The sequence below is a fragment of the Podarcis muralis genome, chromosome 3 (assembly GCF_964188315.1).
Source record: "Podarcis muralis chromosome 3, rPodMur119.hap1.1, whole genome shotgun sequence".
Taxonomy (NCBI): Eukaryota; Metazoa; Chordata; class Lepidosauria; order Squamata; family Lacertidae; genus Podarcis; species Podarcis muralis.
In genome coordinates this window covers 74,910,402-74,931,442 of record NC_135657.1, presented here as the reverse complement: position 1 = coordinate 74,931,442, position 21,041 = coordinate 74,910,402, and the positions used below count along the sequence as shown (strand labels likewise).

The window sequence follows — 21,041 nt, the reverse complement described above, 5'->3', positions numbered from 1 at the left end:
GATAGGTCTTGCATGTGGAAATGCAAAGCCACCATATGCCACAAGGCTGGCTGCTAAAGGCCTTTCAAAATATTATGAAGTATATATTTTAAACAAGACACATTTCATTGCAGATGTACACAGAAAGACACTTTGGAAAATTGCACCCATGACTTTTATAGAAAACTTGCTAGCAAAAAATAAAGGTTTCATATGAATGAATAAGCCTCATCTAGGTTTTAAAAGTATTTGTTTGCATAAAGCAATATAATTTGAAGCATTTCTGTGTAAGGAATATTGTCATAAATAATGCTACCGGGTGAATCACCAGTCTGTAGTCTCAGCTGGTAGCACAAGGCTTGCCATGTGGAAGGCTCAAGTATAGGAGTGATCTTTGCTCCCCAAGAATAGCCCAAGGGTGAATATAGAGTTCTACACTTGTTAGTATATTTTTTAAAAACATAGTAATACTTGAAATCTTGTACCATCAAATTAAGGTAACGGGGAGAGTAGAATGCTTTCCCCAGCAATCTTTCAACATTCCACTTCACTGATTGTGGAATTATGAAAGAAGCTTTGCTCTATCCACTTTTATCAACATCATACATATTTTTATACACTTCTAGCATGTCCCCGCTTACTCCTAAACTTTTTCCTAAACTACAAAGCCCCAAATATTATATCATTTCCTCATAGGGGAGTTGTTCCAGCCCCTTGATCATTTTGATTGCCCTCTTCTGCACCTTTTCCAGCCCTACAATATCCTTTTGAGGTGAAACGAGGGCATAAACAAAATAACTTCTTAATTGTGCAGAAAAGGGGAAACTGAGGGCACCCTGAGGGGCGCATCCAGAGAAAAGGAAGTGGTGTTAACATAATACAACTCATAGAATCAGAATTGTAGGGTTGGAAGCGACCCCAAGGGCTATCTAGTCCAACCCCCTGCAATGCAGGAGTCTCTGCTAAAGCATCCATGATAAATGGCCATCAAACCTCTGCTTAAAAACCTCCAAGGAAGGAGAATCCACAACCTCTAGAGGTAGGGAAACCGTTCCACTGGGTTGAGAAGAAAACAGAAGTGCTTATTTGGCATGCAATTCTAGACTCACTTTAAACAGCATACGTTTAAAGCACACTCCCCACTCCCAGGAACCTTGAGAACTGTAGTTTGTTAAGGGTGCTGGGAACTGTAGTTCTCTGAGGGGTAAGGTACAATTCCTTTGAGGGATATGTGTGTGTGCACTTTAAATGTCTTTTGTGTACTCGGGAGTAAGCCCTACAGGAGGCTTCTAAGCAAATGGGCATAGGATTGAGGTAGCAGCTTCTGGTGCAAAGCGCCTATAAGGCACAGACGAAAAGACAGGCAAACGACGCGGCCTGCTATAGCTTGCGAAGCCCGGCAAAGAATGGGAGGAGACATGTTAAAACGCGCAGATACCTGAGCCGCGTTGGGCAACATGTGGGGCTGCTGCCCCCGGCTGGGTCGGGCGACCTTTCTTTTGACAGCAAAGCGGACAGGGGTCAGTGCAAGAGGCGGGCGAGGAAAGTGCCTGCTGGCAGGGAGCCACGGTCGCGGCTCCATTCTGCGGCCGGAATCGGGAGCAGGCCGTGGCCCCTTCTGGAGTCCGGCCCGTAAGTGCCCCGGAGTGGGTGGGGAGAGAGGGGAGACGCCGGCGCGCGCGCGCTTCGGGGCGGGGTTGGGGAGAAAGTATCTCTCCTTCCCTATACCGAACCGACAGCATAGTCTGACGTTCGCTAGCATCAGTGTAAGATCAGATCCGCACTTGCATAATTCAGCAGATCTGATTGCTGGGATAGCTCAGTCGGTAGAGCATGAGACTCTTCATCTCAGGGTCTAGGGTTCGAGTTCCACCTTGGGCCAAATATCCCAGCATGGCACGGGGTCGGACTAGATGACCCTCGCGACCCCTACCAATTCTACAAGTCTGTGATTACGTGCGGCATCCCTGACCATAAAATGTGCCCCCTAACCCAGTTATGTTTCATCAGTGGAACATTTCTCAGTCCTAATCTTAGGATTAGGACGTTTGGCTCTGCTTGCGAAATAGATCCATTGAAGCCGCCAGATCTAGCTTTTTATTCCGAAAGGGGGGGGGGGGGGAGAGAGAGAGAAATTGGGCAAAGTTGCCTATGCTATATTTCGGCCTCATTCTTTCTTTGTAAAAGAGTAATGACCTCATGCCTCTGTAAAGCAGCTGGGGACAAAGGTGTGATGATTTTGCATGTAGGAAATTTTTAAGGAGGAAGTAGTATCTCAATATCAGATCAGATGCTATATATTTAAGTTATTCCCTGATCAGAAGAGAAGGGTAAGCACACCCACATGTCACAAGAGACCTGGTGATGTGACAGTGGGGCTTTGTGGGTTTGTGCTCCACAGTTAAGTAGCAACTACATATTTCACACTTAGGGAGAATAGTTCTAAGCTGTTTTTATATCTTTCATTGCATTGGTTGTTTCCCCATATCTCCTCTTGAATGGGAGGGAGAGGCTGGAATCCAAGCCTGCTTTGTGCCAGGCTGGGAGCAAGGGTGGTTGGGGCCCCTCTTCTCCCTAAAAGGAAAACATTTTAAAGATACCACACAGTAAGTCCAGACTAACAAATTTATTATAGCATGTGGTTTTGTGGACTATAAAAACACTCTGAACCTGTAGAGTTTTACAACTCTCAGCAAAACACAAAAAAAGCATTTTGCCAATCTTAATAACCCCTCATCCGGTTTAACCTAATCACCTTTAAAATGGTGTGTAGGCCAGCGGCCTATACCACATGATGTGTTGTTTGATGAAACACTTTCTCTTCTGAGTCTACTACTCCCTTTCAATTTCACTGTCAGATCCTGAGTTCTAATGATACAGAAATTATGAAAATCTATGAGTACATTTGACAATGCAATATTTTGGGGGGGAGGATACTGTGTGTCACGACATAGTGTGTCAGCTGCAGTGTGTATGTCTAAAAGTGTGTCACCAACATGAAAAGTTTGGAAAGCTCTGCCCTATAAAGCCACTGGCATAAACTGTGCTCACTTGTAACATTAGAAGTTGCTAGTAGATGTATTTGAGAAATGATGGTCCAGAGACAATATTGCTTGCTTGAGTAATAACTTCTTCTCTTTACAGATCTAAAAACTGAAAAGCCAGACGTGATTGTTTGCCGTTTTTGCACTGCTAAAGATAAGGTCTCCTACAAAGAACTCAAGGAGTTGCTGCAATCCAAGGCCATTTTGCTTGTTGATGTTAGAGAAAAATGGGAAATTGAGCAGTATGGGAAAATTCCTGGATCCATCAGCATTCCATGTAAGCTTCCACACTTCCTGATCATGAGCGGAGTGAGGAGGAAATACAAGGCCAGCTAGCTCAAAACCTTTTACCTATGTAACAGGAGATATGTAAGGTTCACCCACGTATCATGGATTTTATGACCTTTTGCACTTACTTGCTTTATAATGATTTATCATAGTCAGCTGCTTAATTCAACAGTCAGTCTTTGTTTTTGTAGTGGGCGAGGTTGTGGAAGCATTGCAGATGGAACCTGTACATTTTAAGGAGATATACAATCAAGATATGCCTTCTAAATCAGACATTTTAGTGTTTTCCTGTATGGCAGGAGTGAGAAGCATACAAGCTCTAGCTGCTGCAAAGTCTCTGGGTTTCAGCAGGTGAGTATATATACTCAGGGACAAACTGCATAAATGTATCTTCACTGACTTCTACCTCTGCTTTAATACTTACCCTGATGTTCTACTCTGAAGTGTGGTGAATCAATAGCTTTTCATTCCATGACCCTGTTCTTTGCTTCTAAGTAACTTGTTGCTCAGTGAAGACCTAGGCCTGGCACCACTGAAGCAAACCGGAACCTTTGTCTCCTGCCATTCAAAACGTATCACCCTTGCCATGAAATTTTAATCATCACAGTTGCAAGTAGTCTGTGCCATCTATTTGTGCAAGTCAGTGAGGCTGAAGCAGGACTGGTCACTCTAGTCCTTAAAAAACCAAAAAAACTAGGTCAGCTTGTTTTAAGTTCTTTGGAATGCTACAGGCATTTCACTCCATAGAAGCAATCACAAAAAGTAATGTTCTCGTGTATGTAGGCTGACAGCAAACTGCCTAGAGCAGTGGTGGGCAGAACATAGATCAGGATCTACTAGCAGCACTCTGAGTGACTTGCAATAGATTGTCAAGGATTCCTGACAGCCAATCGTTTAACAGCCACAACAAAAAATGCCACACACAACACCTACATTAGACTGCTGAAACGAAGACAGCTTGAGATAACTAGGATTTTTTTAATGTATAGAAAGACTGGAGTTCAGCTCAGTACTGGTACACTAATCTCTGTGCTCACCAGCTTCCCAGAATTCTTTAATTCTAAATATATGTATTTTGGACAGGGCTCCATTTGCAGTAAATACAGCTATAGAGCCGTAGCTAGGCGATCTTGCACCCCTGGCAAAACCATCCAGATCCCCCCCCCCCAGCCATGGACAAGTTAGCTCTTCTTTCCACCTCTCCTCCACCCATTCAATTCACCCTCTATTTAAAACCTTTTCTTATGAGGCAATAATCCATATTTTTATTTATAGACATATTTATGGACATATTTTAGCTGATTTTGTGCCCCTCCACCTGCGGCCCTGGTGGGGGCCCACCTCACCACCCCCTAGCTATGGCCCTGCATAGAGTGACAGATCTTCCTTTAATATAGTACATGGAAATACAGGCAACCCCTGTGTGGGGACTGCGTTTCATCATTGCATGTGACAATGAAGCACACATAAGCCCATTAGGCCCCCTTCTGCTCCCTTTTCGAGCCACTTCTGGGCCGCCTTGGACGCATGTAAATCAGTCGTTGCCTTCAATCTAAAACTGCCACCTTCCATTTCACAGCTTTCCTCTTAAAAGGAAATCCAATTGTGATTTTCAAAAACATAACTAAGGCGATACCTGATTCTGCTTTGCTACATCAAAGGTTCTGCGTGGACTCTGCAGAATCTTAATACCTTTGGCTGCTGTGACAAAAACCAGAATTAAAAATCTTGTATGGGCTGCAGCCAAATCCAGTGGTGTGATTAATAGTTTTTACTCAATAAAACTGTATCTGTTTTGCAAAATGAACTATTTGTTTAAGAGGCTATTGTGGGTTGTGTTGTTTGAGGAAGACATCATATGCATGCTCCTTTGTTTCCTTGTCTTATTAAATAATAATTGTTACACCAGAGAATGCAGCAGAAAGTATTTTGAATTTGGATGTAGAAGCTTAACATTCCCGTAAAGTTTTGAGCCCACTGAGTTCTGAGCAAATCAGTGATCTGGCCAGTATGTTTTAGAGAAAGGATAACTAACTAAAATACTTTGTACAGTGTGAAATGTTAAGATGCTTACTTTATGTGCTTGCAGAGCTCAGAATTATGCTGGTGGCTTCAAGGAATGGGCTGAGTATGAATCTTCTGCGGGGAAATGACGTCAGGAATAGTGACCTATTCAGTATCCTCATAGTACACAGAGTGAAGGCTAACTTTTATTATATTTCTTCTGCGGGGAAATGACGTCAGGAATAGTGACCTATTCAGTATCCTCATAGTACACAGAGTGAAGGCTAACTTTTATTAAGGATCTATATAGATTTAGGAACTATTTTGTGTAGCAGTATATTGGTTGTGTTACACAGCAGGAAAGAACTGATACCTGTTTTGAATATTCAACCAGGCTATTCCCCATTATGGAAATATCTTCTCCAAAATTTGAATATTTCTTCTTAAATAGTTTTGCTATTTGAATGAAATTTGCAATGGATCAATATAATAGCCTAAATAATAATCAGGTTGTTCTCTTAACACTGTAATTAATTTCAACTCTTACATACTAACTGAATTTTGGTTAGTCAGGATTTCAAATTAAAATTGTGCATTTTAAAATTAGTAATTAGACACTTTCTTCAAACAACTTTAGCTAATTTCCCCAGTAATTTTTCCTGCACATAAAACAGAGCTCAAATGTTTATTCAGCATGTAAGAGATAACCTTGGTTTCTTCTTCTTGCTTTTAAAGTCTTTGACTCTTTGTATAGCCCTGCTTTTTGCTTTCTGATAGTAAATGCTCGTGGAAGTAATAGTGTGTGGAAACATGTTTTTATCCAACAGGGGAAGTGCTCATAGTATGAATACAATATGCTACATCTACATAACCTATTACTATTCTGCAGTTAAATCAACAATGCAATCATATTTCCAATTAAACAACTTCCACCGATTTCAGCGGATCCTGATTCCATTCTTTATTTATATAGCTGCAATACCACCTTGGTTTATTTGTATCGTTTATTTATCACTCCAGAATAAAAGAACCAGACAAAATTGTCAATTTGCATTTGTTTTTATTCCTACCCAGCTAGTTCATATTACAAATAAAGTTTAAACCCTCAGGGGAACAAAATTAATTTCCATATGGCTAAGGACAAGGTGTCTTCAACCAATCATGTTAGCACGGGTGTGGAACAAGACAACAAAATAAGCAGAACAAGGAGAGTATGAAAAGGCCAGAAACACATCACTTCTCACAGAAGTGTTTTCGTAAGTCAGTATCCAAACACACTTTATAAAAATAACTTACAGTTAAGTGCAAAGAGCCCAATCACTTGCATACAAAAACACTTTGGTTACACTTAATTGAATGACAAATCAAGTAGAAGCAGGCACTGCTGCTTTTTAAAAAATCAAGTTTTAGAACAAGCACCAAGTGACAAGATTCTTCAAACCAACATTCCTCTGGTTTTGTACCAGCTTAAAGTTGTTCTCTGGGATGAGAAAAGACCTAAGACTGAAATCCAGTAGTTATTTTTATTTGATTTTGTTTTAGGATAACAGACACTTACTTCATTATGAAATTGTGTGTGCATAATGTTCATTAAAATCTAAAGGCTTTGAAGCAAATTCCATTTTCAGTGGAAGGTGTGCCTGAGTAAAGAGCACAGGATATGGCCCTGTGGTTAAAAAAAAATTAAGCCTCTCTAGTTAAATTTTTACAGTTATTAATAAATAGTTTCCTATGGAGTACGTTTTATTTTCATCTGAATACTTGCTGCTTTCTTAAGAAGCCTCTGTTACGATGAATGATTTGTAACAATGAAGGCAAGCTTAACTTCTATAGCACACAACACATCCACTATTACCTCCAATAGGTTAGATTATTCAACTTGATTGGATTGCAAAGTATGACTTAATAGTTTAGCACTTGTAAAGGTTGAAATTTTCCTCCCTACAACAGCCACAATTTGCATCATACATATTGCACTTTTTGGGGTCAATTTCTGCTAGCAAATTATAGGTACAGACTAAGACTATCTTGTTAAATTTCAGGTGAGGAATGCAAAACTATCTTACTCTTTGTTTAAGGAGTCTTTTCCTTTCAAGAATTTACTGAAGAAGTGCATTTTCCTTCTTGTACAATATTCACTAGCATTTAGAGTATATACCTGGTCAATTAGGATTTCAAATCCAACATTTCAAGCCACCTCCTGTGGTCAAACTGGTATGGGGGCAAGAAGATCCAGTTACTTACCCAGCTTCGTGATAACAGATTCTTTAACTCTTCATTTTTTAAAAAAACAACTAAAGTGTTGAATGCTGTCCATACTGAAGTTAATCATGTTTTTTCTAGCTTTATCCAGACTTTCGACTTGTTTGGAGACTGAGAAGTGGTGTTAAATGTGTTAGTGCCACAGTTCAAATGGGTGTGTATTTATGGAAAAGTTTTCAATATGCTTGACAGAAACATTCTTCAAGTTCTTTCTGAAAAGACATTATTGAAACCTTGTGTTCATGTCTTCCACACAAGAAAAAATCCATCATGACATAATCCAAAGTGGTCCACAATGAGTTTCTTTGGAATGACTTAAGACTGGCTGTAGCTAGAATTCTGACTTCCATTTGGACCTTGGTCGCCTTCACTGTTCGGAACAAAACAAATATGGATATATTTTTAAAAAATTATTTCTTTTACTTCTGTGAATTCATTTCATGAAGGCATCTCTAATGTAACAGCAAGGCAGGAGATTACAGTCTTTATTCTACAATCTTGGAAGCACAAGAAGTCACAGTGGACAAGGTCAATCAACATGCAGCTCTTTAATTACATTTACTTCATGTGAGAGCATACAAGAATTTATTCTAGGAGAGCCTGTGCAAGTGGCAAAATGTAAATAGCACCACGGAAATTTGCCTCAAACTCCTACAAATTGTGAGTCTTGCTTAAATCATGACTGAGGAAATTAAAAAAAAGTTTTCTGAGTCCTTGTAGCTTTTGTCTTCATACTTTCACTTAGTTATGCCAACAACTGCCTGGGTAGGGAGCAGTGTGGTTATTAAAAAGATTACTTGTTCCTGAAATGCACATTTGTTTTTCAAAAATCAGGTATAGAATTTAGCCCACACAATGATCTCACACTCAGCTCATAACCAGAGTTGCAAGGGGCAAAGGTTATATATATCTTATCCAAAATCACAACAACCTATCCACCAACCCCTTGCCAGTAAGCCTGTGCTAATCCTATTTATTATAAGCAGACAATGTGCCTGGTAAAAAGATCCCTGCAAACCAAAAAGCTTTAATATGATAGTCAAGGAACAATGTCACTCAGTTTACAAACATCCAATGACTAAGTCCAGAACCATAGTTTAAAGCATTATGTTCAAGCACAGACATTCATCATGTTCAAATGACATTGATAAAGGTTGTTATAGTCCCTGAAGGTTCAGAAGGAGGTTGCCTATGCCTACACAATTCTGGAGAGTTAACTCATTTCTATTAGGTAATTTCACAAAACAAAAGCAGGAAGTTGTGTAACTGTTAACATGAGAGCTATCAAATTTCTAGCAACTAGGAACACATTCTGATAGATCTCTGGAATATTGTTAAAATTCTTGTTTACACTTTGGATACACTCTTCAGATCAAGAGAAATATAGACAGATATAGAAATAGGGATAGATAAGTACAACAAGGAGAAAACAAAGTTTGAAGACACCTACCTGTTTGGAGGTGGTTTTGGTTTAGGCATCTTACTTAGAATAGTAGCCATTTCTTTCCTTTCATCAAAGTTCTTCCATTGTTCATACAGTTTCAAGATAACCCTGATTATTTCTAAAATCTAAACAAAAATATGTCCAGATGACAAAACGTAGGCATGTTTCTATTTGTCTGCCAGCAACAGGCACACACTTCATATACAAGGAATAGGTCCGAAAATATTAAGTCTTCTGTTGCCCTCTGTCTGTTTAAATTTAGTAATAATATATTTAATATTTTACCCGCTGGGTGGGGAAGGACAAATTCTGAGCCTACTTTAAAACATTCAACATCTTAAGACATTGGTACTTGGGATTATTTGGGATTTGTTACTGGGAATTAATGTGAGCTTTAATCTTAGAGCATAATAGAGTTTATACTCAAGAGATCAGTGCACTAGGAAATTAGTTGAATGGTCAGTAATTTCAAGAGGAAATAAACACAGCCTTCGTTTGATTTACATCAGCCCAGTTCCAATACACATAGGACTTTGAAAAAAGCACCTGCACCATGAATTCTGCCCCTAAAAGGACCAGAAGCTAGTCCGGTGTTCACGCATTGTCAAGAAGTGATTATAATACCTGGTCCTATGAAGCTACCACTTTACATGAGGACATGTGGCTAGCATACATGTTTTCCCATTACACAATAAATCTGTAGCTAGGAAAGAAAATGTATCTACCTTCTCCATATCAACAGAGAGCTCAGCAAACCACTGTCTAGCATCCTTTTGCTGGACAACACAAGCCACATGTAGACAAGCTGCAAGGGAAACAAATGTTGCATAAGGTTAGATAACAATACTTGCAGAATGATGGGTAACATACCAGTAATGGCAAAGGACATTTCCAGAACGTGTTCTTTGTACCACTGTCTACCTCTCAAGAGAGGATTTTCCCATCAAGCCATTCTACTTTTCACACTGCTGACACTTAACATGTACATTTAACTTTTGTGTCCTAGTTGCTCCATTAGATTTTTTAAAATTAACACCATAAAAGCATTTCAGTTACTAAGTAAAAAAATGAAACTGAGGCTATGAAGTCAACACCAGACTTTATATGAAGATGGCCATGGGTGGAACTCTACACCAAATCATTCCATTCAAATAGCGATAAAGTACTTTTTAACGTGTTACTTACCTAGAGCTATCATGAAAGGAGGGTACAGCAGACAAAGATCAGTTCTATACGTGTCATTCACTATCCTCCTGCACAAACAAAAGCAACCAATCAGCATGCTGCCATTCATTTCTTCACATAAGGGAGTCAAGGTAATATGCCACAAACACACCAGCTTATTTCTCCTTTAAACATTTACATTCTGTTTGAAATCAGGATGCTGGTTATCATTATATACGCATTTCATTGTATTTCCCCCCCCTACATACTTTGCAGTTTGGAACACTGGTTTAATTTCTTCCCAAATCCATTCCGGAAGTCCATTCGACTTCCAAAGCATTCGACTTCCAAATCACGGCTTCTGATTGGCCAGGGAAGCCCCTTCGGATGTTTGGCTTCCAAAAGAATGTTCAAAAACTGGAACAGTTACTTCTGGGTTTCGATCGTTTAGAAGCCAAAACGTCCGAGTTCCAGGGCGTTATACAACCAAGGTACAACTTCAGAGACATTATATGATGTCATCTTTCCTACTGCAAGACAAGGTTAGGGATGATTTGAGGGCAGGCACCTTGCTGAAGCCACCTTGAGTTCCATGAAGAGCAGGGATAAATATACTAAATAAATAAAATAGTAATCAGAGTATCTACCGTATTTTTCGCTCTATAAGACGCACCAGACCATAAAATGCACCTAGTTTTTGGAAGAAGAAAACAAGAAAAAAAATATTCTGAATCCCAGAAGCCAGAACAGCAAGAGGGATTGCTGCGCAGTGAAAGCAGCAATCCCTCTTGCTGTTCTGGCTTCTGGGATAGCTGCGCAGCCTGCATTCGCTCCATAAGACGCACATACATTTCCCCTTACTTTTTAGGAGGAAAAAAGTGAGTCTTATAGAGCAAAAAATACGGTAATTACTATGTGTTCCCCTTGGGTGTTTTGAAGAAAAAGCTGTACAGGTCATATGTAAAACAATCCAATGGTGGCAAATAAACCAAACTGGTTCCATGTGTTCTCCAGTATGTATTAAACTAATACTGATCCCCAGGAAAATGTCTAGATATTGGCTCACGTGGCTTTGGCAAACTGGGGAAAGTGTCTGCAAAGTCAGTTAGCAGACTTCACCTCTGTTGTTGTATTTAATCTTGTACTCTTCCTCAGATGAACACACTCTTTAAACATTTTTATATTTATTACCAGGCAAGGGGTAGCAGCATATCTTCTTGGCCCATATCTTGCACATACTGGAGTAGAGGTCTATAAGGGTGGTATACTATCAAACAGCAGTCCTGGAAAGATTGATTTTAAAAGGCCATTTAAAATTAAGTGCAGCACAAAGCTCATTGTCACTAGCAAGAATTCATACATCTGACTTACAAATTTAGGTGCTTCCTGCCTTCCATTCAACATGTTACTGTTGCAGCACCCTTATTCTGTCAAAATGAGGTCAGTAGTCTCTTTAGAATACTCCCTGTAGAAGCTGACAGACTGCCTATCAGTCTATCTCCCTCGGAGACACAAAGTGACACAACTGCAGCCAACAAAAACCTTATTTGCCCACAAACCTAAATACCTCACTGGAAAATGAATCTTGTGAAAGAACAGCCTGTGTTTAAAACTACATAAACTAAAAGCTTGCCAAAATAAATGGCACTAGTTTGAAATTCAAGTAAGTTCTCACTTCTCTTCTTATAATATAAATGGGGCATTATGTCAGAGAGACTGTAGGAGGAAGCTCCTCCTCCACTAGTTCAGAACAGAGGTGCAATGTGCAAAGGCGCTATGTGTTGCAAACCACACTAAAAAGAGGGAGAATTTTTAACCACAAAGCACACCTTAGAACAGAGTTTTTAAAAGTCAAGGGTAATCTGACAGAGGCCAAATGCCAATGGTGAGCAGGGCCAAAGCTAAAGGTGGGTGGAGTCCAAAGTATTACAGTGCCTGTTGTCTGACCAACATGATGAATAGAGTAGCTGTGCTGCCTGTACTGGTTAGCTGACTGATTGGAAGAGCAGTTGTCAGTATATAAAGTAGCCAAGAGTACACACATTTCCAGAGAAGTATTTATGAGATGTAAGAACATGACATGGGTCCCTGAACCTACACCTGTGGTTAAGTATTTATAGTACAGTGGTACCTCAGTTTAAGAACAGCCCTGTTTACGAACTATTTGGTATACGGACTCTGCAAAACTGGTAGTATTCCGGTTAGCAAACTTTACCTCGGTCTACGAAGGGAATCCGAATGGTGGGGTGGAAAGATACCAGCAGCGGGAGGCCTCATTAGGGAAAGAATGCCTCAGTTTAAGAACAGCTTTGGTTTAAGAACGGACATCCGGAACGGATTAAGTTCGTAAACCAAGGTACCACTGTATGTCTTACAAACTGAATATAATGTATTCAAATATCTATACAAAGAAAACATTCGGGTTTTATATGTAATTTGAGCAACTCTATTCTTAACTTCTGCTTAGCTTTCATGGACTACTAAACTATAAAAAGGAATGCTCCTTGCAGTGCAACTGGGGAGAGGTGTGGACAATATTGCCTATTTAAAGGTAAGTGCTGTGGGTAATAGCTCATTTCATCCCCTTTAACAAATAGGAAAGCTGTATATAAAGCTGTATAAAGTTAAGCCAATGCAGAGGTAAACAGATGAACTTACCATTAATTCTAAGAGATAGAATTCACATTCTAGTATCTGCAAAAATAGAAAATAAGTTAATCATATCAAACACACTGCTCACATTAAAAGGAAGGAGGGAAAACACGGATCCTTTGGAGACTAGGTAAATCCATTCCACTCAACATAAATATATTGTAATGAAATTTTGTGCATAATACATTTTATTAGACACCAGTTCAACTGTTGCACCCATTTACAAAAGGGCAATGTAAGTGATGCACATGAGGGAGTAAGTTCCACTTATCAATTGGTGGAGCTTACTTTCAAATAAATATATTTATGGTGGAGGTGCCAATGTACTAATTCAGAGATGATATGCTAATGCAAACTATATCACTACAGGGTTACTTACATGGTTCATCCTATAAGGAAATTCCTTCGGAAAAGCATACGAAAACCTAGTTTTCACTGCAATTAAAAGAAGTCGAGACATTTTTTTAAAAAGAGGATAAAATTAAACCACCATATTTATTTTTCATTGAACTCACAAATCTCACAGGAGTGGATATTGGATGTATTGTTTTACATTTTCAAGCACCTGGAAACTATGTATATTAGAGCATATGGACTTTTGAGATTACCTGACAAAAGTCAGGTACAATAAAAAACTACTATGAAAGAATCTGAATAAAATAGTATTGCAATGACCAAAGCAAAGGGTGGGTGGGTGAGAATAGGTTTTGAAATTTAGTTTATATACTTTGAAAATTAAGTTGTTATGGCTTTTTACATGAAAATGTTTACCAGACTCTGAAAGCTTACAAATTGACCAAATTATCTACTGGTGTGGAAGCATTTACCAGTTTCTAGAAATTAGTTTTCTGCTATCATGCATGTGCAAATATCTATTTTGCAGAGGGGTAAGGGGAGACAGACTTTAACCGAGTATCAAACATACTAAGGATAAAGAAATTCATTTTCATTTCTACTGCTGAGATTGAAAACTGATTTCAGTTAGTACTTAATCTGTTTTATTTATTTCAGATATTGTTATACTATTTAATCCCCAAAGTTTCTAAGCAATGCACAGCTTCCAATGAAAAAGACAACATTTTATCTATAACTATTATGATGACTATTTTACCTATGATAAAGCAGCAGATTTACACTTAAAGGACATGATTTACACTTACATACAGAAGTAGCAGCAGATATCAACCTTGTATTTGAGACCACACCAAATTCCTAAAACAAGAAAAAAGAAGTCACACTGGAAGGTATTCCACACTAGAAACACACTGTGACAAATTGCCTGTCATTATGATGGGTGAAAGGAAGGTTCTCTTGAGAGGCTTGTAGGCAAATGCTGAGCACTTTCCAAGGCCAGCCATGCCCAGCTCCACTGCAGCCTATGGTGAACAGGTGTAAATAGGTTCATCTCCACCTCACCCTACTATAGTCACAACAACGGTGCAAATAATAAAGAAGCCTGTATGGGAAGGAATATCTTTTCTTTCCCATCAGCAGAATATCTTTCAATTGGAATGCAGCTGCCAAGATGGCCCTCATACCTAGCTTCTGTAACCACAAGGCAAGAAAAGCAACCTACTGGAAGCATGGTGTGATCAAGGGACGCCATTTATTCTGAATGTATGAACAGCCAAACACTAATAATGATGGTGGGAAGGGCACAAAACCCTTGGTGGGAGAAATGCTATGCACTTTACTAAATCCTAGTATCTATAAAGACTGAGAAAACAAGACAGCAACTCAGCCAATAGGACAGATTAGAATGGTAATGAACTACAGTTCATCACCACCATTGGATCTTCTTTTTTAAATTTATCTTTATTGATTTTCTTCTTAAAGGTTAAACAACAACACATACAACAAAAGAAACCCTCCCCCTCTTGTAGGTGTGATGCAGCATCAAATAATGGAGCTCCTGTTTCTCCCAGAAGGACATGGAGAAACAAAGCCACCAAATGCTCCAATTTAACTTTTCTCTTTAGGGTTAAAAACGAATTCCGCTCTTTTTTATACCAAATTTATGCATGCACAGAAAAATATGCTCTACGTACCTCTACTTTGGATGCCAAAAACACACACGTAGGAGCCATTAGTACCGGATCTATACTTTTTAGGGAATATCTGAAAAGTTACAGTACATGATTTTAAGAAGGCAGAAGGAGCTATTCACCTAGAGCACTGCTTTTTAGAAAAGTGACCACCAATAATGCAAACCGCTTTGAGGTTTTTATACAATCAAGCAGTGTATAAATTTTATTAATTAAATAAAATAAAATAAATAAAAAGTTTGCATACATAGAAGGACAATGGGGTTGAATTGAACAGTATCACTCAGCTGACAGGAAGGCTTCCATAAGCAGAATGGGAAAGGTAGCAGTTTTTAGATATTTGCCTTCCCTCCTGCAGCCTCCACCCCTCTAAATCTGTTCTGCAGGGTCTCCAAACCCTCTGTAGCATACTTAGCAGGTGGAGAGAGACTGTGTGTCTTGCGTTGGCATCCATCTGTCTCAGGAGACAATGGAAGAGTGTACCACTGGGGGTAAAGTCAAACCGTTAGAGAGTTGCATCGCCTGCTGTGGCTGTAGAGGCCAATATGGGAGAGATGTTTTATTACAGCTGGGGCAGATGAAGGTGTCTGGGATCGCTGTTACAGAGGCACCATGGCATTGTGGGATGTAATAACTGAAAATTGCTACCCTTCCCATTCTGCTTACAAAAGCCTTTCATCAGCTGAACAGTACCCACTGGATATGGCTACAAACCAACTTATCTGTTAACTTATGAATTCTGTTTAAAAAGGAAATATATCTATATATATACTAAAGTGGTCCTACCTGGCATAGAATCTTTTGAAGTAGACAGTGGCAGTGGCAATAACTTGTTGTCTTAATTTCAAATGTTCACCTAAGGCCTGGATAACTTACAAACAAAAACAAAACTAAGTTAAGATTTTAAAGTACAATTTGCATTTTATCTGAAGTGGTGAAGGTTATCTCCCATGGCGCTGTGAAACAGCCACTATGCCAACATTTCTACACTGTCATTACAATCAGATCCTATCCACATTTATTCAAAGCCCCAATAATTTCATGAAATTTACTGATGCATAGGACTGCAGCCTTAATATGTAAAGAGTTGTTAAGTTTAACCGACTCATCCCCTCAGGAACCCTAAAAGATACATCAATAATATTTTTACATATTGAGACCATAGCACAGTTGCCTGCTTCTTATATACATTTTCCAGACTGCTAAACCATAATATAAAACATGATTTAATATCCTTGTCAGGTACTGACATTAAACCAGAGGTCCCTGTTTCAGACATACCAGGGAACTACCAAGGAACAAATGGGAATGTGGTCTTAATGGTGGTTTCTGGCTGCTAAACTGAAATTTCGCAAGCCAGAAAATGTATGGCTGAACTGGATCAGTGATTTCCCCACAACTACCTGAGGGATTAAAAGGTGATTCTAGATCAAAGTGTAGCATGCTACCCACTAAGTCAAACTAGTTCAAACACAGTCAGATGGCACTTAATTCCAACATTTAAAGATGGCTCCATGAAAGAAGAAGAGGCATGTGAATCTCCATACAGTGAAGGCAACAGTTTGCTCTAGGATGTACAATTTAAGGCAACTCTCAAATCACTTACTCTAGACTCCTACAATTACATCACACATGCCTTCTGGAGATCCGTAAGCCCTCAGCTAAAGAAACAAAAAATGAGCCACCTCTAGCCTACAATGCTTAACCACATCACAACACTGATGTTATTTGTTCAATGAATGAAGCTGCCAATAACAACATAGTTGCTGAATTTGGCAGGGCAGCAGGTGTTTGAAGTATGACATGTTTAATCTAGGGAAAGGAGTGGGATGCAGGGGGGGAGAGACACTAGAGGAAGTAGTCAGCTGCTCCATCACAAGCTCTGCCTGCCAGTTGGCCAAGAAGCAGCCCTGGTGTCAGCTGTGCAGGTAGCTCTTATTTGGCCTTCCAGGCAAAGGAGATGTGCCAAGCATGTTAGAAGCATCCGTCTGGGATCCCGAGCAGAGGTGGAAGGACAGAATGATGGAATGAAACATAAGGTGATTACTTGGTATTTTTCCTGAATGCCCTCATCCATTTATAATCTGAACATGGCAATGCTGTATCATTATCCTGCCATTTTAAAACAGCACTGCAAGTTATGCCATTCCAATTCACATAACTATGCACAGATTTTAAAGGCTGACTGCCAAGCAAGGCATTTGCACACATGATTAATGTTTAAAGGAACAACCATTACAATTGTGATCAACCTGATGCTGCACTGTAACACCATGAATAAATGCTGTATACATTCATGAGTACATTCATGATATCCAAATATCACGACACAAAAATCAGCAGCACTATACAAATATTCTTCATCCAGCCATAGCAGTTTCTAACATACTCCCTCTCTTTCCCATATTAAGTTTACACAGATCTGCTACAGTGGCTAAGAAAACAAGCTAAGAACCAATAGAGCACAGTGCAGATCTTACTGTAGCTAAAAAAAATAATCATTAGGCAGGCTTAACAAGCCACTACTTAACAGATAGCATCTATGACAAGGAAGATCATCAGCCACATTTGCACACACATGCATAAGTCCAAACCATGTTCTGGCCTTACACCACAGAAGAATCATACAAGCTGAATCCAAGTTAAAGGCAGAGAAGTCTCTTATTAGTTTCACAGCAAGTCTTCAGAATTGCAGAGGAACCCAAGAAGGACTATTAAAGTGAAAGACCAAGAGAAGAATAACCTCACGGTAAAGGCTGGACTGTCATTTTCAAGTGCCATATTTACATACAAACCAGGCATTATGTTATTGCCTTTAAACCAGGACCTGAAGGACTGACACATAAAAACAAACATATAGTAGATGCCCAAAGTTCCGTGTTAGAACACATGCCTTGCATCCACAAGGTCTCAGGATGAAAACATATGCATAATGCCAAAAACAACAAACCATAAATAAACCTGAATGCTATATTTAAGGTGAAAGATAAGGTCTCTTGGGGGAGCATGTTCATGTCACTAGGTACCTAATGAATGTTTCTTCTAAAAAAAAGTTATGGTGAATTTGTGTATTTTAAGATATTAACACAAAAATAATTCATCACACACACAGTATGAAACAGTGGGCTAAGTTAAAAGTGAAACTATTTTTACCATTTGTAAAAAATATCTGCAGCTTCCAATATTCTTCTTCTGCCAAAAATTTTAAGTCCTTCTGGCGTTCCTTCAACAGATCTTGCTTATCCAAAATCCATTGTAAGCTACAAAGAAAGTGGAGAGAGAAGAGACAACTTTCAGTATAAGTTAGATTATTATACCAGCTAAACAGAAGGCCATTGTACCACAAATAGAAAACAGCCTACGTTTCAGCTTCTACTACACAGCCTGATGCAAAAGCCACAAACTTTCCTAGCTATTCAGACCCATACTAATTTGTTCCCCCAGCACTTCTTACATGTGCCACAAGAGCCAGCAGCTGCAAGAGACAGCAGCAGCAGCCAAGCAAGGAAGCCCCAACCTGTGACTGCTTCAGCAGACATTTCCTCTGAGGCCTGCTGGGGCCGAGAGATTCAGCTGCAGAGCAGCATCTGCAGTATCTGAGAATGAGGAAGAAACTTGTATACTTCTTTGTTCTGCCCTAGTAACTTTCTTTCTATTTTATTGTATTTTAAATATACTGCTAGATGCCTCAAGAACTCTGGTTAGTAAGCAGAATATAATTTAAATAAATAAATAAATGCTATGCAAAGCATGCATACACCTAAAAATTCAATCCAGCCTCTCTGCCTGTGGCACCTGTCCCAGAAGCATCTCAACATCATCATGATTTCCAATTATGTGTTTATATTGTTTTGGGTTTTGAAATCAGACTCTCTCACAAATAAACACATTTAGAATTTAGGTGCTGGTAGATTACACATAAAAAGTGGGCAAAGAAAGATAAACTGACTGCTGCAATAATGAGAATTATCTCCAGCCAGGTGAAATTTTCTCCTATTTGTAAGTGCTAGTTTGCATTATCCTAAAAGATACCCATTCATTTTCTGTAAAAAAATTATGAACCTGAGTCAAGCCTTTTCACCATGGATATTTTTTACAAGCTTTCAGTTATTTCAAGGGTAGCCAACATGGTGGCCTCCTGATGTTGCTAGACTACAACTCCCACCTTCCCCGACCACTGACCATGCTGGCTTGGGCAGATGGGAGTTGGAGCTCAACAACATCTGTAGGGCACTAAGTTGGTTACCCTCAAATTATCTGCTGAAGGTTCTCTAGCCTCATAATATCACAATGCACCCACCTCCTGTGGGTGGAGGTGGTGGGAAATAAGCAACCCAATTCTTGGGATGTAGTACAATATTCATTTGTGCACAGATACAATATGCAGATATGAAAGCATTTGAAGAAAGGAGGGGGAAATGATGAATTTAAACGGGCAACATTCCTCTCACAGTAAACAACAAATAGATATCAGAACATTCCACATTTTTCACATTACCTGTTTCTATCCAAAATTTAAATAACTACTTGTTGCCTTTCCATTTGAACCAAAATAGAAAATAAAAAACTGTGTGCATAAAGTGATACTAGTAGTATGGTTCAATAAAAAACATCAATAGTTTGTTAGGTTTTTTCAGTGCCACAAAACTCTTGGGTGGGGGTCTTTACTAAATTATGTAGTATACAGCAGGCAGCACTTTTACTGTGTCAAAAGCACCTTGCCCTACATGTGCTGTCACCTTATCAATGCCACATGAAAGAACACAAGAAGAGCCTGCTGGATCAGGCCAATGGCCCATCTAGTCCAGGATCTTGTTCTCACAGCAGCCAACCACATGCCTGTGGGAAACTTGCAACAGTACTCTGCCCACCTGCGATTCCCAGCAATTGGTATTCAGAGGCATATAGCCTCAGACAGTGCATGTAGAACTGTGGCTTTTAGCCTCTAATGGGCTTCTCCTCCATGAATTTGTATGATGCTCTTTTAAAGCCACCCAGTTTGGTGGCCATCACTGCCTCCTAGGAGAACAAGTTCCAAAGTTTAACTATGTGCTGCATGGAGGAGTACTTTCTTTTATCTGTCCTGAATCTTCCAGCATTCAGCTTCATTGGATGCCCACAAGTTCTACTGTCATGAGAAAGGAAGAAAATATTTTCTCCGTCCACTTTCTCTGCACCATGCAAAACCTTATGAACTTCCACCATGTCACTTCTTACCGGCCTTTTCTCTAAACTAAGAAGCCCCATATGCTGCAACCTTTCCTCCTAGGGAGATTCTCCATCCCCTTGAACATTTTGGATGCCCTTCTCTGGACCTTTTCCAACCCTACAAAGTCAGTTTTTGAGGCAAGCTGACCAGAACTTTACCATAGATTTGCATGACTTTCTATAAGGGATTTTCCATCTGGAAAAACACAACAGCGCACACAGCCAATTTCATCCTTACAGCCAGGAGCAGAAAACCCATAACAGCTTTGGCATAAAGCCATACAAACATATAACAGTGTAAGAATTCATATTTTCCCCAAAAGCCACAACCTCCAGGCACACCCCTTCCACCCGCAAAGCCGCATCTCACCGCACCTAATATTCCAACGACTATTTCCTATGGAGGACCTACGGGGGGGACTTGCCTCGCCCGCCTTTTCTCACCCCCCCATTTGTGCCTCCCCGCCCCGGTAATCCGGCACAGCTTTCGCCTCCCATCTCCTAGTTGCACCCAGACCCGTGAAAACAGCTACTCACTAATGCGAGCTCTGCCAGAAGTTCCCTGCCATGTAGCGGAGTCGGCGGGAGCCTTTTCGTTTCTGGTTGACCAGGCGGAGAGCACAGACGCCGGTACCGGTGCAGCCTCCTCTGACGCCCCCCCTCCCGCCACTCCAGGAACAGGAACAGCTTCAGCGGCAGGAAAGAAGAGTCTGTAATGAGCGGCTGCGCTCCTAACAAGCGGCAAGCCTCGGTTCTGCGTGCTCACCCTTCCGTCGTCCGGCAGCTCGCGGCCGCCTTGCAAATCAGTTCCGCAGCAGACAAGTTCCGCCCATGGGGTGGTGGGGCGAATGGAAACTCAAAATGCCGGCTACCCTCACCCTCAGCTGTTCAAGGGTGCATCAGTTAAGTTCTGCCTTGCCTTAGAGGGCTTTTGTGCAAAATGGAGTTATT

At 40.0% G+C, this 21,041-nt stretch overlaps 3 protein-coding genes across 4 annotated transcripts in view; 1 reads left to right on the top strand and 2 right to left on the bottom strand.

Annotated features, from left to right (window-relative positions):
- The window catches only part of USP45 (ubiquitin specific peptidase 45), a 59,946-nt gene extending 58,399 nt beyond the window's left edge, over nt 1–1,547 (bottom strand). The window contains exon 1 of the mRNA XM_028723040.2: nt 1,418–1,547. The gene's annotated coding sequence lies outside the window, so the exon portion shown is untranslated. The remainder of the gene's footprint in view (nt 1–1,417) is intronic.
- TSTD1 (thiosulfate sulfurtransferase like domain containing 1) lies at nt 1,437–5,528 on the top strand. The gene is made up of 4 exons (XM_028723044.2): nt 1,437–1,611; nt 3,124–3,300; nt 3,503–3,662; nt 5,401–5,528. Exons 1-4 carry the CDS (start codon nt 1,437–1,439, stop codon nt 5,462–5,464), a joined length of 576 nt encoding a protein of 191 aa, XP_028578877.2. The 3' UTR covers nt 5,465–5,528.
- Nucleotides 5,529–6,355: 827 nt separating this feature from the next.
- CCNC (cyclin C) lies at nt 6,356–20,823 on the bottom strand. 2 transcript variants are annotated; one of them, XM_028723042.2, is made up of 12 exons: nt 20,628–20,823; nt 18,036–18,142; nt 15,669–15,753; nt 14,886–14,955; nt 13,998–14,049; nt 13,217–13,272; nt 12,844–12,879; nt 11,377–11,468; nt 10,207–10,274; nt 9,747–9,826; nt 9,028–9,146; nt 6,356–7,789 (listed from the first exon to the last, which is right to left on the bottom strand). In XM_028723042.2, the coding sequence occupies exons 1-12, from the start codon at nt 20,657–20,659 to the stop codon at nt 7,711–7,713; spliced, it is 876 nt and encodes a 291-aa protein (XP_028578875.1). In that variant the 5' UTR covers nt 20,660–20,823; the 3' UTR covers nt 6,356–7,710. The 2 variants fall into 2 exon arrangements, with proteins under 2 accessions (XP_028578875.1, XP_028578876.1); XM_028723043.2 differs by having other exon boundaries at nt 6,356–7,947; nt 20,628–20,818.
- Nucleotides 20,824–21,041: the final 218 nt, after the last annotated feature.